The sequence below is a fragment of the Oenanthe melanoleuca genome, chromosome 9, assembly GCF_029582105.1.
Source record: "Oenanthe melanoleuca isolate GR-GAL-2019-014 chromosome 9, OMel1.0, whole genome shotgun sequence".
Lineage (NCBI taxonomy): Eukaryota > Metazoa > Chordata > Aves > Passeriformes > Muscicapidae > Oenanthe > Oenanthe melanoleuca.
Window position 1 is genome coordinate 2,559,141 of NC_079343.1, and position 15,567 is coordinate 2,574,707.

The following is a 15,567-nucleotide window of genomic DNA, read 5'->3' on the forward strand; positions in this document are numbered from 1 at the left end:
CTAGATTAGAAAATAAGTGAAAGCTTGCAGTGTCAGGCTGTGCCTGAGAGCTGCTGTAATGCAGAATGATCCCCCTCTGAGAACTTGCTTGCACTCTGGAGTTGTCTTTAATTCTAAGTGCACTGTGTGAGGAGACTTTGCATAACTCTCAGTCCTGGCCACTAAATGTTGAGAGATTCTTTGCTACGTGACATCAGCTGCATGTCTGTGTTGCTGAATGTTACCAAAGCACAAGTAAATTTTAAGGAACTTTAATGTGAAGAGAGAAAAAAGACAACAGTGAAATTACATTTACTTTTCTGCACTTCAAAAGGCTCATCCTGCAATTTTCCCTTACCTTTAAAGATAGCAACTAGAAAGCTCCCAGTGTGGGAGCCTTTGCTTTTAAATGCTGCAGCAAGCGTAATACTCACTGGGTGAACTTGGAGTTGGCAAAAGCAAAGGCTGGGGGGGATGTACGGGAACATGTGCTGTCCTTTGTAGTTCCAGTTCTTTTAGAAGCACTCACAAATAGCTTTAGTTTCTTTAGCAAATACAATGGCATCATTCTGGGCATGCCTAGTGGAAGTGTTCTGGGGCTAGTAAACTGTGAACAAACCTGTTTGCATTGCTGCACTGCACAGCGCAGCACAGATAAGCCCTAATTGTTATGCAACTCCTTAGCATAAGCTCCTGGCATGGCTCATATGCTTCCCTTGTACTAAGACTGTCCAAAATAGCAACAAGAAAGCATGTAACTAAAGACACAGCAGGACTGTAGGAATTCACCCAGGCCTTGGATGTTCTAAAGATTGAACAATTCTTCATTTCAAACCCTCCAAAATGCTAAGCATAATGTATTTTCTTCGGAGCTTCTTTAAGGTAAGCACTTTCAAACTTTTCCTGTTTGTTTGGTTTAGTTTTGTTTTGTCAAGAGAGAAACTTGGATTTGAAGACTGGGTGCAGGAGTGTAGAAAGTAGTTTTCCTGAGAACTGATGCTCAGTAAGCAAACACACTCACCAGGTTTGCAATTTGCTTTGCCGTGTTAACATCTGATTTGTAGATGGTGCTTGTTTGCAGCTGCCATAAAAAAGGAACACTTGTTGTGGATTTGAGAGATCCTTATATGATGAAAACTGTGAAATTTATAGTATAAGCTACATCCATTGACAGAGAGTTGTTAGCAGTGAAAGATGCATTTTATGAGACAAACCCAAATCTTAACTTCCAATTTTATTACAATTTCCTGAAGTGTTTCCTGTTGTATTTTAAGTGTGCCAAATCGAGCAACTGAACACTAACGAAATTAAAAATATTTTAGATACAAAATACATTATAAACTGTTGCCAATAAGTGTAAGTTCATATGAAACAACCTGACCAAATATCTAATATTTGGTGGTGTGTATGCAACTCTCTGGGGACAGTTTCTTTTTTTGTGAGCCTAAGTTTTGTGACAGGAGCTGTGCTGCTGCCTGCTGTTGGACTGCAATAGCTGTGTGAGCTCTGATCCCAGCTGTGGCTGTCACCCTGCTCAGAATCACAGCGTGGGCTGCAGGTTTTGTGGAAGTGTGTGCTGGGAAATGCAGAGATGATTTGGAGAAGTGTGGGTCAAAGAAATGAAAGTTTAATCAGCTTAGAGAATATTGGATTATTTTGAGATCTAAAATATTAGATTTTGAAGCTCAATAGAGAATTATGCTAACTTAGAAGAAAAATGCTTAAGGAATAGAATAACTGTATGAGATGAATTCCAAGTTCCCATTATGTTGTCACTTGTGCATTTGCATGCCAAACTGCTTCTTGATAAAGTATGCTGCAGGATTGCAGCTGCAGAGGAAAGTCAGCAGTGAACCTTAACTCAGAGTTGCTCTGTGGAGATCAACTGCTGTTTGAAACAAATATTAGAAAAAGCTTAATTTTGGTCCTAAGATACAATTAGCACCTGCCACCACCTGGTTGTTCATGGGAAACAAGTAGCACTCCTAAGGAATTTAATCCCATTTTCAGCAGCCTTCCTTGGGAACATTGCATAGAACTGATCTTAAAAAATTGCTTACATTTGGGTTGAAAACATCTACTTAATTTTTTCTAAATTACGTAGTTACTCTAAACACTGCATTCTTCAAGAGGTAAAAGTGAGGGGCAGGAAAAATACAGTGGGAAGGTTTTTCTCTGTTCCTGGGATATGGGTATTGACTCATCATAGTTGCATACTTGCTGGTTTATCACATGACAAGCCTTGACTTTCAAAAATTGTAGCATAAATCATGCTGCTAAAGTGTATGTAAATATCCTCCTTCAATGTGGGAGAGTACCTCTCAGCAGTCACTAGAGTGTGTGTTTTTCTGTAAAGACCAGTCATCCACAGTCATCAGTTAGAGAAACACAGGACTGAGTAAAACTGTTAGCTGTCAACTGTGTTATGGTTATTACTGGATTCATCCTGAATCATTTTAATGCAACAGCTTTGTGCCATCTTTGTTGGTTTCAGTTTGAGAAAGGCCAGTTCATGTCTGTGAATTTCATTCTGCACTCATTGACTTAAATCTAATATTTAGCAAAGTTGGTCAAACTATGTCTGAAATGGAGGAAAAAACAACACCATTATAATCCCAGTTTCTTCATTGTTTTCTCTTTTCTTGAAATAGAAAGCTCTTAATTGAATACTGGCCAAAATACAATGTGTCTAGAGCTGTATTTTAGAGGTCCTTTGCACACCATGCTGCACTTTGATGTTCTTGTGACGTGTTAGAATGACCCAAATAGCTTGAAATGCAGTCTGAGGCCTCAGCCATGTTTCTCAATAGGATTTTAGCTGCTAAAATCCCTGTACCCATGCCTGGGAACTTTAAAAGTATCACCCTCATCTGACTGAAAAAAAAAAAAAAAAAAAAGTAGGCTGGGCAAGATAGCAATAATCCTGCCCTTGGCTTTGGGATAAATGCTGCTGTGGGAGAGTTACTCTTGTAACTCTTGAGAGTGCCTCTTGTCTTCCTCTGGAAGTTGTATCAGCAGCTTTGCTGATGGGAGGAGCAGGAGGAAGTGGAAATAGCATAAACCTGTAAATAATAATAATAAAAAAATTTAAAATAGCATAAAATCCCTAGAGCTGGGGGCAAGACTGTGGGGCAGAGGTGGTAGGAAGGAGCTCAGGACCCTGTGCCTGCCCCTTTGTTGTCTGGTTCAAGGCTTTCCTAGCACAGGACTGAGTTTGTAGCATACAACTCCATCATGGTGACTTAAAAGTATTGAAATTGCATGCACATCTGATCTTAGGAGGTTGATTGTTACATCTTGGCCAATCAAGTTTTTTGTGTCCCATAATAATGAATTTAAAAGCCTAATATTTTTATTCTTTGATATTTGATATTCTGAGAAATGGAAGCAGCTATTGGAGTTATTGTCAATGTGTGGCAGCATGGGTCTGAGCTGCTGGTTTTTTTCACTTTTTAAAGTAATTCCATAATTAAAATATTCTGTGTGACTGTTCACTTGGTATTAAAATATTTGATTTTGACTGAAAATATGCAGAAATCAAAGTGTAACCCCTTATTGAATGAAAAACCATATAAATGGCTCACATAAGCCATAACTGTTTTTTTTTTTTTTTGAGAAGTGTGACAACAAAGTTTATGGAAGCATCTTCTTTCTCCCTTTAATTTTAAAAGCAGGAGGTGCTGATTAATACTGCTTTTTTTTATAATGATGGCCACAATAAGAATCATGTTTTCATATGGCATGGAGCATTTCAAAACAGGCAACCTGTTGCAGTCATTTCCAGTTCCTCTGTAATGCCACTGGTACTGCAGTAAACAAGGCACGATGCAGATTTGCCACTAATTCCTTTAATGCCTCTAAAATAGTACACCTATTGTTCTCTCTGAACCAAAGCTCCAGGCCACTAATACCAGCTAAACAATTCCTGGCCACTTTAAAAAGCCAGTGTGTGCCCCAGCAGGGATGGCTGTGTCACCAGTTGCAGACAGAGATTTTGGGAGCTGTCATAGGAAGCAGCACTGCACAGCTGTGGAACATCCTAAATTTGTATCAGATTCTGCATTCAAAGTGTTGGACTTTTCTCTCTCCTTGGCCACAGCTCTCATTTAATGCTGCTCACAAATCTGTATCATCTCCCTGGTGAGATTTGCAACCCATCCAGCTTTGACTTTGGATCTGAATCAAACTTTGCTGGTTTTCTCTTTAAGCAATGTGCCAAACTTGCATTTACAGGAATTGAACTGAAGAATTTGTTCACAATTTATGTGCTTCTCTGAAGGAACTTTGGTTCTGACGTAAAACCAAGGACCACATTTGTATTAGCTTTAGGTCTTGCATGCACTTCACTGGATATTCACCTATCCTAAAACTTTAGGTTCCCACCTACACTTTGTGGTTTAGGTCCTTTTTTGTGACATCAGTCCTTTTTCTGGGCTAATCTTTGCTAGTCTCAGCCTTGGCACTTCTAAAATACCTCTGAAATGAGCACTAGAATACTGTCTGGTTATTCTGCTCTGAGGGCCAGCTCCTTTTTCTCTTCAAGTGAAAGAGCAGAAATTTCATAAAAAAAGTCCTGATTTTTGTTGGACCTGTGCCAGACATTTAACAGAGGCAGGGACCCTGCTGGGTGGATATGCCCTTGGAAAGCCAGAATGTTTCTCATTGAAAATGTACCTTGTTATCTACAGAAGCTTTGGTTCTGTTGTCTGCAGTTGTAACATTGCTGCTGCGTGGGACCACGTCTTGACTGTAACATATTTGGCTGAATAATGATTGTGGGTATTTTAGGTTTTACATGGATAATTCAGGTTTAGCCTAAAATTTAGGAATTGCTAACATGGAGCTGTTCTGAATATCAGTGTTTATCAGTTGTGTGCCATCTAATCTGTGATGTGGTCTATCTGTGTACTCTTTGTGCTCAGCTGCCAGGCAGGCAGATGCCACACAGGTATCTTAACCTGATCTCTGGCACCCTGTGAGTGTGTGGAGGTTCCAATCTCCTGGCCAGTGAGGTCACCCTGTACTCTGGGATTTCTGTGCACTGATGCTGCAGCTTTCTAAATAGCAACAAAAAGTATCAGGAACAAACAGAACATTTCAGCTGGCTGGGAACTGCTTTCTTGCAAAACTGGATGAAGAAGACTGGCAATGTTTAGTTAATGAACTTCTTGTAGCATAAATTAAACTGAGACAGCATTGGACTGGAGCTAAATCCACAATCCCACAATGTCAGCTTAGATCTTAATGTCTGCAGCAACTCATACTACCTGAGTAACAGCTCTGCAAGTAATAGCAGAACACACACCTCTTCATTGAAAACACAGAGAGGGCTGCTAGTGTCTCATTTAACATGCAAAATACCACATTTGAATGATTGCAGATATGGTTGTAAGAACCCCTGGGTTATATTGGCATACAGAATGGTTATTGCAGTCAGTGCTGTGGGCGTTTGTTCTTGCAAAAATAGAAAATGAATTTTACTGGAGTTTTTAAGTGCTTTAAAAAAGACAGCTGTTTTAGGAGCATGGATTCACGTATAACATTCCTCTGTGAAGGTCTTGCTTTCAGGGGGACTGAAGCAGCTGTAGACAAATACTTTTCAGCTGAGGTAACCACAAACTCTAAATTTTGTCCAAATAAAGTAGCATGCCTTGACTGAAGTGCATTTTCCACTGAGACAAGCAATATGATGGCCAGACTTAAATTTTCAAATAATACCTTTGATACAAGGAAGAATAGAAATTCACACGTTTTATCCTTTCAATGGCTTCCCTCTAAAAAACACTTTGTCCCAATACTGAATTAAGCTGCAGAGTATATGGCAAATCATCAGGATTGGGAATTCCTTGTCCCAGACAGTTACGTGGTACTTTCTTAAACCAAAAATGCTGTAGAGTGCAATAGGCAGTCATCATGCAGAAAAAAATGCTGTAATATGGGAAAGAATGTGATACCAGATGAGGGTACAGGAGATATCCACTTCTGTATCAAAAGCAAATAAATTGGTGATGTTTTACCTAAGAGTTCACATATCAGAAGAATAAAATTAGCCTGAAAAACTCTTGACTGAAAAAAGGAGCAAGGTTTGGATCAATTGTAGTTATTGGGTCAGGAAACAAGATGTCAGATGAGCTCTGACTACTTTAAGGAAGGAATGCATTTTGCCTGGAAGAAGCTTAAGTACATATAAAAGGAAAGCTAGTATTGCTTTGTATGCAAACTATCTGAATAATGAAAAGACAGAGTCTGTGAAGCACTAATGCATCTTTGAGAGTAATAGAAACTGGAATTTATGGCAGCCAGGTAATTCCTGATTAACCTGCCTGCATGTAAGTACATTAAAAGGGGTGATGCACACACACCCTTTATCATCTGAAATACTGCTGCCAGCACTGGGTTCTCTTCATCCTCAATACAAGAGTGCTATTATCAGTCTAGGAGAGTGGAAGCAAATCCTGTGCCCAAATTATTAACATTTGCAATTAATGCTTATTTCAGTATACATTAATGACTGTCAGATTTAAGGCAGGACAGATCCATGACTTACATTGCAGAGAAAGCCACTAAAATATAACAATGGCTAAAAATGTAACAGTGGTTACAATTATTATGCATCCATTGACATGAATTAACAAATATATCCATTTGCTCAGGCTTTTAACTTCACTTTAACTTCTTAGCCATTAGGATCTGTTGCATTTTGCACCTCTGTGTGTGACAACACACATCATTTGTAGCCTCCACAAGGATCATCAAGTCCAACTCTGAAAAATACCCCCAAACCCAAACCCAAACCCAAAACCCAACAACCTTGGCCCATGAAGGAAGTACACTTGAAAAGAGATATTGAGGAAGGAAGAAAGGCTTGCTTACAATTAGAAGTGTGGGGAAAGTCCTGAAAGTCTTGGTCAGCTTTTGTGTAATCAAAGCTTTTGTTATATTGAGATCAAGATTTCCTGCATGGTGGCCTTTGGTACCTTTTGGCTGTTGGTACAGTTCCCCAAATCACCAGAATGTTGACATTTTTGGCTATGTTCCAAAGAATTCAGGCTGCTTGGGAGCCACAATTTTCTTTTGCCTTCAGAGATGGATATCCTGCACAGCTAGGGTAGGTCTTGCTGCTGAGATACTTCCAGTAATATTATTGAGGTCATACAGATGACTATGTAATTACCTAGATAAACAGGGTTTCAATTAACGTGATTGCAATCTAGTAGCACTTAAATAGAGTTCCTTAAGAAAAGGATTTCACCCTGTACACAGCCTATACATGAAGAATGAAAATCTGTATGATTAAACCACACCACAAAGTTAAACATTACCAGAACCTATACATAGCCTGAGGTTCAACTTTTGACCCCACAAGCATTATTGCCTGAATGAAAATCCCAGCAGACAAGGCAGGAATTTGCATCAGATTAATTGTCAATGACAATGTTTGTGTGGTTTTATGCAAAATGCAAGAAGATTAAAATAATGAACAGTGCCTTGCAACACACAAGAGCTCTTTGGCTAGGCCAGCCTTCCTCCTGGTACCTCAGCCAGCTGGAGCTGGAGCCTTTGGAGGTGTTTTAGAGAATTAGCTGAGCTGCTTCACAGCAGCACCTTTCAGACTACACACATAAAAATAAGGTGAAATGCTGATTCTCTCTTCAGGCTCCTCTCTTGCCAAGACTGAAGGTGGAAATTTGGGCAAGTCTAGCTCCAGCAGTGAATGACTCCTCCTCCTTCTTCTAACACTGCTCTGTGTCAAACCCCTCTGCTGAGCCAATTTTCTACACTGATGCTAAATAGGTAGAGGCTAATGAGCAATCTGCTACTCTTGGAAATCTCCCATGTGAGGCATGCCACAGATACACTTGGTTCAGTAGTTTTTAGCTGTGAGATTCTACCTGCTCATATATGTGACCTTTCTGTCAAACAGAGCAAGTGCTCATCCTCTTCAGTGCAGTATCATAAATATCTTTGCTTCCTGGTACTAACAAATTCTCCTTTTAAAACAGTTTTGTGGTCATGGAGGGCCTCAAACAAGATCATGGCTTTCTCTACTGGCTGAGATTTAGCATTTTCAATAGACAGCTTTCTGATCAAACTTGGGATGTAGTCAGTTTTCAGTACAACTTCAACAAGTCTCTTTGCAGCAGATGGGCATCAAGCCCTCTGTATTCCCTGTGGCTTATTAAAGAGGTCAAGTATAATAATTTAAGAAGCAAATAACCAATAGTATAAAGAAATCAAAGTTTTAATAAACATATTTTGAAAAGGAGAAACAACAACAGCAAAATGAATCTGATGTATTTTCAGATGAATATTCAGAGATTAACAAATTAAGACTGGGTTAGAAATGGGTATTTCTGCAGTTCTGGAACAGGAAGAAAATCTTTCACTTCACAGTGTGCCCTATAGTGAAGGTAAGCTGCTGCAGTTTACAGAAGGATTGCATTCTTGTCTGCTTCTCAAATTCTAGTTTACATATACATAAGCTATAAGTTTTACTTTGACATTTTTACTTTGACATTTAAATGGCAAATATATATCATTAAATGGTATTTGGGATATTCTTTATGTATTTTCATGAGAATTAAATTCCATGAGTAGAAGGTCTTACAGACCTCTATAGTAAGAATTGTCTAAAATGATGGAATGGCATTGAGACAGTTTGAATTGAGTGTAAGGGCAATAATATCTTTTCAAAGTCAATCTTTTGAGCTGTCTAATAAATGGGATCCCTGTGTTGTTTCCTTTATTCTAGATTTCAGTAATCAAATGCCATAATGCCCTGGCAATGGAATCTTAACAGACATCCCATGATAAAAAGATTCATTCTATCTTCAGGAGACTCTTTTGAGATGGTGACTTTACATATTTGTCACCAATTACAACAAAGACAATTATGTCTTCAGAGGGAGTGTCTGTTCAGGAGGTGCAGACCCTGCAGTATCACCCCAGCCACCTCTCCTGCCCAGTGAGGGAGAATGGGGCAGCTCAGGGATTGATGGCCCAGCAAAAGCTGCTCCTGTGTCTGGGTAAACAAGAGAACCAAGCCTACATGGAGCCACTGCTGCCATGCCTGTGCTCCCACCCTGCTTTTGGCTTGTGTCTGCAACTGGCACAAGAAAAATTCATCTGAATTTCAAAATTAACTCTCCTGAATCAGCTGTAGAGCCTTTATTTTATTTTATTTTATTTTATTTTATTTTATTTTATTTTATTTTATTTTATTTTATTTTATTTTATTTTATTTTATTTTATTTTATTTTATATTTTATTTTGTTTAGTTTTTTTTTTGTTTTGTTTTGTTTTGTTTTGTTGTGTTTTGTTGTGTTTTGTTTTGTTTCGTTTCATTTCATATCATTTCATTTTGGAATAGCTGGCTGATTTATTTGAGAAGACATGTAAATGCTACCTTCATTTCAACCATTTAAACTCTACCATTTCAACTCTACATTCAACTCAACTATACCATTTCAACTCTACCTTCAGAAGAATCGAACTATTTGATTATTTTTCACTCATTTATAAAATGAAATAATTTCCTGCTCCACAATAGAACATTTGATAATCTTACAGGTAATGCTGTATAGTTCCTGAATGAATATGGAAATTATGAGTTTAAAGCAAAGCTAGACATTCTGGGCTGCTATAACAGTACACACATAATAATGTGTGTAAATATGTGATGTATATAGTGTATGCACTCTCACGTTGCTGTAATCAACCATTCCATGCAAATGAAGTTCAAAGAACAAATTCTGTGTGTCCATAGGAAGGCAGAGACCTTGCAGTCCCAGACTGGTGGCTGTGCTGTGCAGATGTGCACTCGTGGCCTTGCTGTGCTCCACAGGTTGGGATTTTGTTTCTGGGTTTACTGCTGGTAACAGAGCTGAGAACACAGTGTTAGTGGAATCAACCAGATGCCTGAACATTTCTGTGCCTCTCCCTCTTCTCCTTCAAATGCAGCAGTGACTGGAGCAATGAGCCCCATGTAGAAATCAGGAGTTTTGCTTCCTCAGCTCTTTTTTCTCAGCTGCCTGCTGCATTCTGCCAGCTCGGCAGGTTCAGCGGGACCCGGCGGGCTCTGGGCTGTCCCTCTGCTTTGTTCTGCTCCATTCTGCTGATGCCATGGGGTGGCTGTGCTGGGGACATCAGCCTTGTGCATCTTTCTTCTCTTGGCTCTGAGCTGCAAACTCCTGGAACACTGAAAAAGAGGAAAAGAAGCCAAAGCCAGCTTGTACTGCTAGAAGTCTTACTTTATGTGAAGAAATAATTAAGAATCTTGCTAAAATTCTTGGTCTTCTGCCCTGCACCTGGTCTCTCTCTCAGTGCATCACCCAGTAGGTGGTAAGAGGAGGGGCCTTCAGCCCTGTGTTTGGAGTGTTTCCTTCCTGCTGTTGCTGGTTTTATACTCTCAGCTGTCCATCATTCTGGCACAGAAATGTAATATAACAGGTCTCTGCCAGAAAGCCTGAAAGAACTGTAATAGTAGGTATTTGCAGTATCTTATACTTTTTCTAATTAATTTTATTCTGTTTGTCTGTTTGTTTCTGAACCCCCGTGGCATTTATTTCTCATCAGGACTTCTGAAATATGCCAAATTTCACCTTACTTACTGTTTGTTTATCCAAATCATGATGAAGGCTTTTGTAAAAGCAATTTGTATCTGATCTTGGTGTATCATTCATAGCTCTCCTAAGGCTGAGTTTCCATGACAACTAATTAATAAAGATTAGCTTTTCTTATGGAGCATAAGACTCAAGTACATCTTGTTTTGTGATGTAGATAATCTCTCAATCTTGTTTTGGAGGCTGGGTCTTGTCACAGAGATGCCACAGGCAATCTGTTCTGATTTACAGCCAGACTTGGATGACCATTAGGGGTGAAATTTTTCAGATAGTTTTTATTTTCCCAGTTCTTACATTTGTCCCCTCATTTGTTTACCTGTCCTTGGTTGGTGAGAATTTCACAGCCTCTTTTGATTTGAAGGACATGGAAAGAAACTACACTTTTAAATTTTAGCTAACTTTAAATTAGCTGAAGAACAATCTAGATCTACAGATAAATTATGTTAAAGCATAGGTATTTAGTTGAAATGCATGAAGCTATGTTGCTAATTATATAAAAAGATGTCATAACACAGTGTAACACAATCATTATATTTCCTTCAAAAATCTTAATCTACAGCATACCTGCTATATTATTAAAAGTATTTCTGAAACTTCAGAAACAGGCTGGATTTTGAATTGCTCTCAGTACTGAGAAAAAAATACTTTATTTCATACTTAAACTTTTCTCAACTGTGATGTTGCTGACAATGCTGTTATTTTCCATTCATGGGAAAAGGGAGGACAGGGATCAAAGCTTCCTTATTCTTAAGGATTTTTATGATCAACTGTACTTGGGCAACATTTGCTGTGTGTTCCAAACACTCTTGAATGACATTTGCCTGAATGGGAGACTGTTTGTTTTCTTGTAAGGGTGAGCCAGGGACCATCTGATGCTTTACACTTGATTTTACTCAGATATCTGACCAAACTGAAACTCATTTTGTTTGCAAAAACAAGGAGTTTTAACAGAGGGGGACTTTGGATGAAATCAAATGTTGTGTGCTTCTACCACGTAAGAATGTAAATTTTATGTCCATGCATTTCTTGTCTTTGTGGATCAAAACACAACCAAACAAGTAAGAATGTCTTTAGCTTTGGGTTTGATCTCCCTTTCTGTCTGTTCCTTACCTTTTTTAATCAGTGAAGTACTTCTTGGCAGTCCTTGATGTTATGTCAATCCCACGTTAAGCTGAGAAAATTCTCCCAGTGAAAACAGTGCAGGGCTATGTAAGAGTGGAGCAGCATTCCAGTGACTACTCAAGAATTACCTTCAGCAAAACCTTTTGGTCCATCTTGGCTTGTGTACCTCCTTACTGAACAAGGCATTTTCACAAGCAAAATCCTTTTTATGCTGACTTTGAGTTATAGACTTGCTGGTTTGGCTGCATCTTTCAGCAAGCCAGCAGGTACCTGGTGATGTGCTCTCAATAGATTGAGCTGCATTTTGTCTATCACAAACCCTTTGGCAAAAAGCCAGTTTTAAAAAGAACTGAAAAAATCTCTCCTGAACAGATTTGTTTTATTCTTCCTTTAAAAGAGCAGGTTTTTTCACTAGTCTTGCAAGCAATAAGCAAGACCTGACTGATAAAACCCTTTCCCATATGGTCTCTCTGCAGCCATTCAGTGCTGCATCCAGTTTGCATGAGCAGTGCCAAATACTTTGGTGTCCTACAAATGAGGACCAGGCCCTTCAAAACTGAGACATAAGCCAAGACCACCCACATTTAAGAGGAAACTTGCATTTGCAAGCTGAAAATTAGCTGATGCAGCATATGTCATCATGGAGCAGAGCATTGGGCAAAATGGTGATAATGTGGAAGCTGACCTGAAAGGCAGTAGGAAATGGGACTGTGAGAAATCCATGGAGAATCATGTCATTAACTGTAGCACAAAGGTCTGATTCTTGCCAAATTCTCAGCATCTGTTTTTTAATACATCAAATTTAACCATTTTTCCTTTGTGTCAATATTTAGACACTACCAGTGAGCAACTGAGGAATAGCCAGGTTGCCTTTCTGCAGATGAGCACAGCTGGATTGTGTCCTGCAGGGCCAGGTGAAGCTCCACTCCAGAAGCTGTTCTGGCCCTGGGTTTTGCTCCCTGTGTCAGGACATGGTGCCTCTGAGGCCACAGGAAGGATTCCATGAGGAACAGCTGCAATACTAGAGAGAGAGCAGGGATAATCAGCACCCAAACCTGTACCCACCCCAGGCAACAACAAATGTGCTTTTATTTCCAGCTGCACCTTGCATGGGCTGTGGCCCAGCCTGTCTCATTCCTCGCTGTGCTCTCTCTCCTTGCCTAAACAAAACCTCTAAAATCCCTAACTAGCATCTAACTAGCATGTCTTGCCAGGAGAATTAGATGTCAGAGTAGAACAGAATTATCTTAGGGCAATTTAACCCCTCATTTATCTTAATCCTCACTTGTGGAACTCCAGTGCAAATAGTGGCAAATATGGTCTGTGAGTCAGTTGTGTTTGTTCTGGGTTTGTGACACTGGATCTGGGCTGATACTTTGTGAGGTGTCACTTGAAAATACATGAATTCTACTTTTGCTTCACAGTGCCAGCAACTACTATCCTCCTGTTGCCCCCCTCATATTTTCTGTTTCTATTTTCATACATCTCTGCTGTTTTAAGGGAAAACTTTCCACATGTTTTTGACTCCAGGCATTTGATGTTTCAAAGGAATTGACACCAGTGCATCATGAAAAGAACCACTTGAGCTGAGATCTCTGTGCAAGCTCAGAGATTGCTTTCTGAGTAAGAGATAATGCAGGAAATATTTTTTGTTGACAAGATAATGTTCACTCCTGTTCTGGAGAGCTCATTCCCAATATTTTGCACTGGAAATTTTACAGAATTAGAAGTTCTGCATCAGATTATTTAGAAGAGAGGCTTTTCCTCATTTTGTATATGGGTGCACTCATTCTGCCTTTTCTTATGGTGGGATATCCATAACATTTCTAGCTTTAAGCATTTCAGACTGTTGAAACTGTGTTCCTGCTTCTTTTTACAGGGACCTTTTTTCAATCTAATCAGTTTCTTGAACAAAAGCAAATAAACAGTTTTGGGCATGGGTTGAAGTAAAGAGTTGATCTCTAGGCACGAGTCACTTTCTGGCATGAAATTTGACCCAAAGTTTGTTATGAAAGAACAATTTCTCCCACTGACATATTTAGACAATTCACATATGATTTTCAAAAGAGACTGTTTTCATCAGTGGGGGGTTAACAGGCTTCATTTCTTTGCTTCTCGGTGTGTCTTCATTTCATTCTCAGTGTGAATTTGTGAACAGCCTAAATTATTTAAACATAAAAAGCGTTGGCACTAATCATGACACAGCAAATATAAAAATTGCTGAGCATTCATAATCAGCCTGAATTATTGTCTTCTGTAGGTCTGGCACCTCACATGCTATCTCACCTTTCAGAATAACTTGTGCTTGGAAACAAGTCCTTGGGTAACCTGAATCCTCAGGTGACACCTGAGGACAGGGAGGAGCTGGATGAGGCCCTTGGCAGTGGATTCTGCTCCTGGGTACAGGCAGCACCTGAGACCTGGGAGCACAGAATATGGGGATCTGGAGCAGGGGCCACTGGGCAAAAGGTCTTGGAAGGAAAACGTCTTTTTCTTATGCATTCTTTTACAGCGCTGCTAAATTTAATGTTATTATTATTGAAGTTTAAAAATTTATTTATCATCTTTGAAATTGCAGCATATTTTCAGGTTTTCCCAGGTAATATTGATGGAAAAGTTTGACATTGACAAAAGAACTTTTCTATCCCACTGTTTTTTTTTCTGAAAGAGACTTTTAATTGTGGAAGTAGAATAACTTTTGCTCTCTGAGAACATTATTCATCCTATTCCAGTCGTTCTCATAAATGAAGCTTTCAAGAAAGAAGAAATAAGACCTTTACTTCTGAATCAATAGGGACCTTTTCTGCCCCAAAAATAAGGGGAACATAACACAAGGCTGTATTCTTGCAAGTGGGATACTATAAAACCCCACTGAAGCAAGAATTCAGCCTTGGAAACAACTGAACCTTTTCAGATCTTGCTCTTAGTCACTTTCAGTCTTTGATACAGAGATATAACATTATTTTAAAATTATTTGTAAATATTTAGGGCTTATTATACAATGCACACATTATACAATGTGTACATTGTAAATTTAAGCTGATTTCAGGATGGTTATTTTTACTGTGCTCTTACAGAACACACTGGAAAGGAAAACTTCAAAACTGTAATAATCTATGGAAAGAAAGGGAAGAATTTGAGAACTGTATTTAACTGCTTAAAATTACCAGAACTGTGTGTTTCCCTGTGCTGGCTTGTGTGTATGCTGTACTGCTTTTTTCCCAGATTTTTGGTGTCTATCCCTAAGGCAGAAGTTGCTCTGTTAAAGTGTGATGTGGGTACTCTGCCCCTTTGGGATTTCCAGTTTATTCTTGCAAACATGAACTCAATGAGTTCACTCTCCTTGAAAAGCTGCATCTCCTTGGCAGCACCAAAGGGAGAAAAAGTGTTGGGAATGCCTTTACAAACAGAGAGCTGCTCTACTTTTGCATATTCTCCTAGCAGCCAAGACTTTGGAGTGACTGTGCCCTCTGTGTTCTTGCTGAATCATGGCAAGATTACAGCCAGCCTTTTCCTGCATGGATAGAAACCACTGTGCCAGTTCTGACTCTTGATGATCACTGAGATGATTATGAATAGAGCAAATGTAAAACACGCTCTCATGTTTTGAGCAGCAGAGGACATTGAATCTACTTGTTTTTGAATGATATGAAGGAGGATCTCATTACAGATGTTTCATAATTTGGGTGTTTCAATAGCAGATGATGCTCTTCAGGTACCTGGTATTTAGATAATCTTTCTCTTCTTGCTGCACAGACAAACAGCTTTATATCAAAGATGAATTTTGCATGCTGCTTGTTATCAAGCATATCCCTGCAGGAGATGCCTGTAAAGGTTTTCATCT

The 15,567-nt window shown here is 39.2% G+C and overlaps 1 protein-coding gene across 1 annotated transcript in view; it reads left to right on the forward strand.

Annotated features, from left to right (window-relative positions):
• Positions 1-564: 564 nt before the first annotated feature.
• The window catches only part of ARHGEF4 (Rho guanine nucleotide exchange factor 4), a 169,875-nt gene continuing 154,872 nt past the window's right edge, over positions 565-15,567 (forward strand). Inside the window, exon 1 of the mRNA XM_056499206.1 lies at positions 565-861. Within this exon, the coding sequence (XP_056355181.1) occupies positions 823-861 (39 nt within the window). The 5' untranslated portion in view covers positions 565-822. The remainder of the gene's footprint in view (positions 862-15,567) is intronic.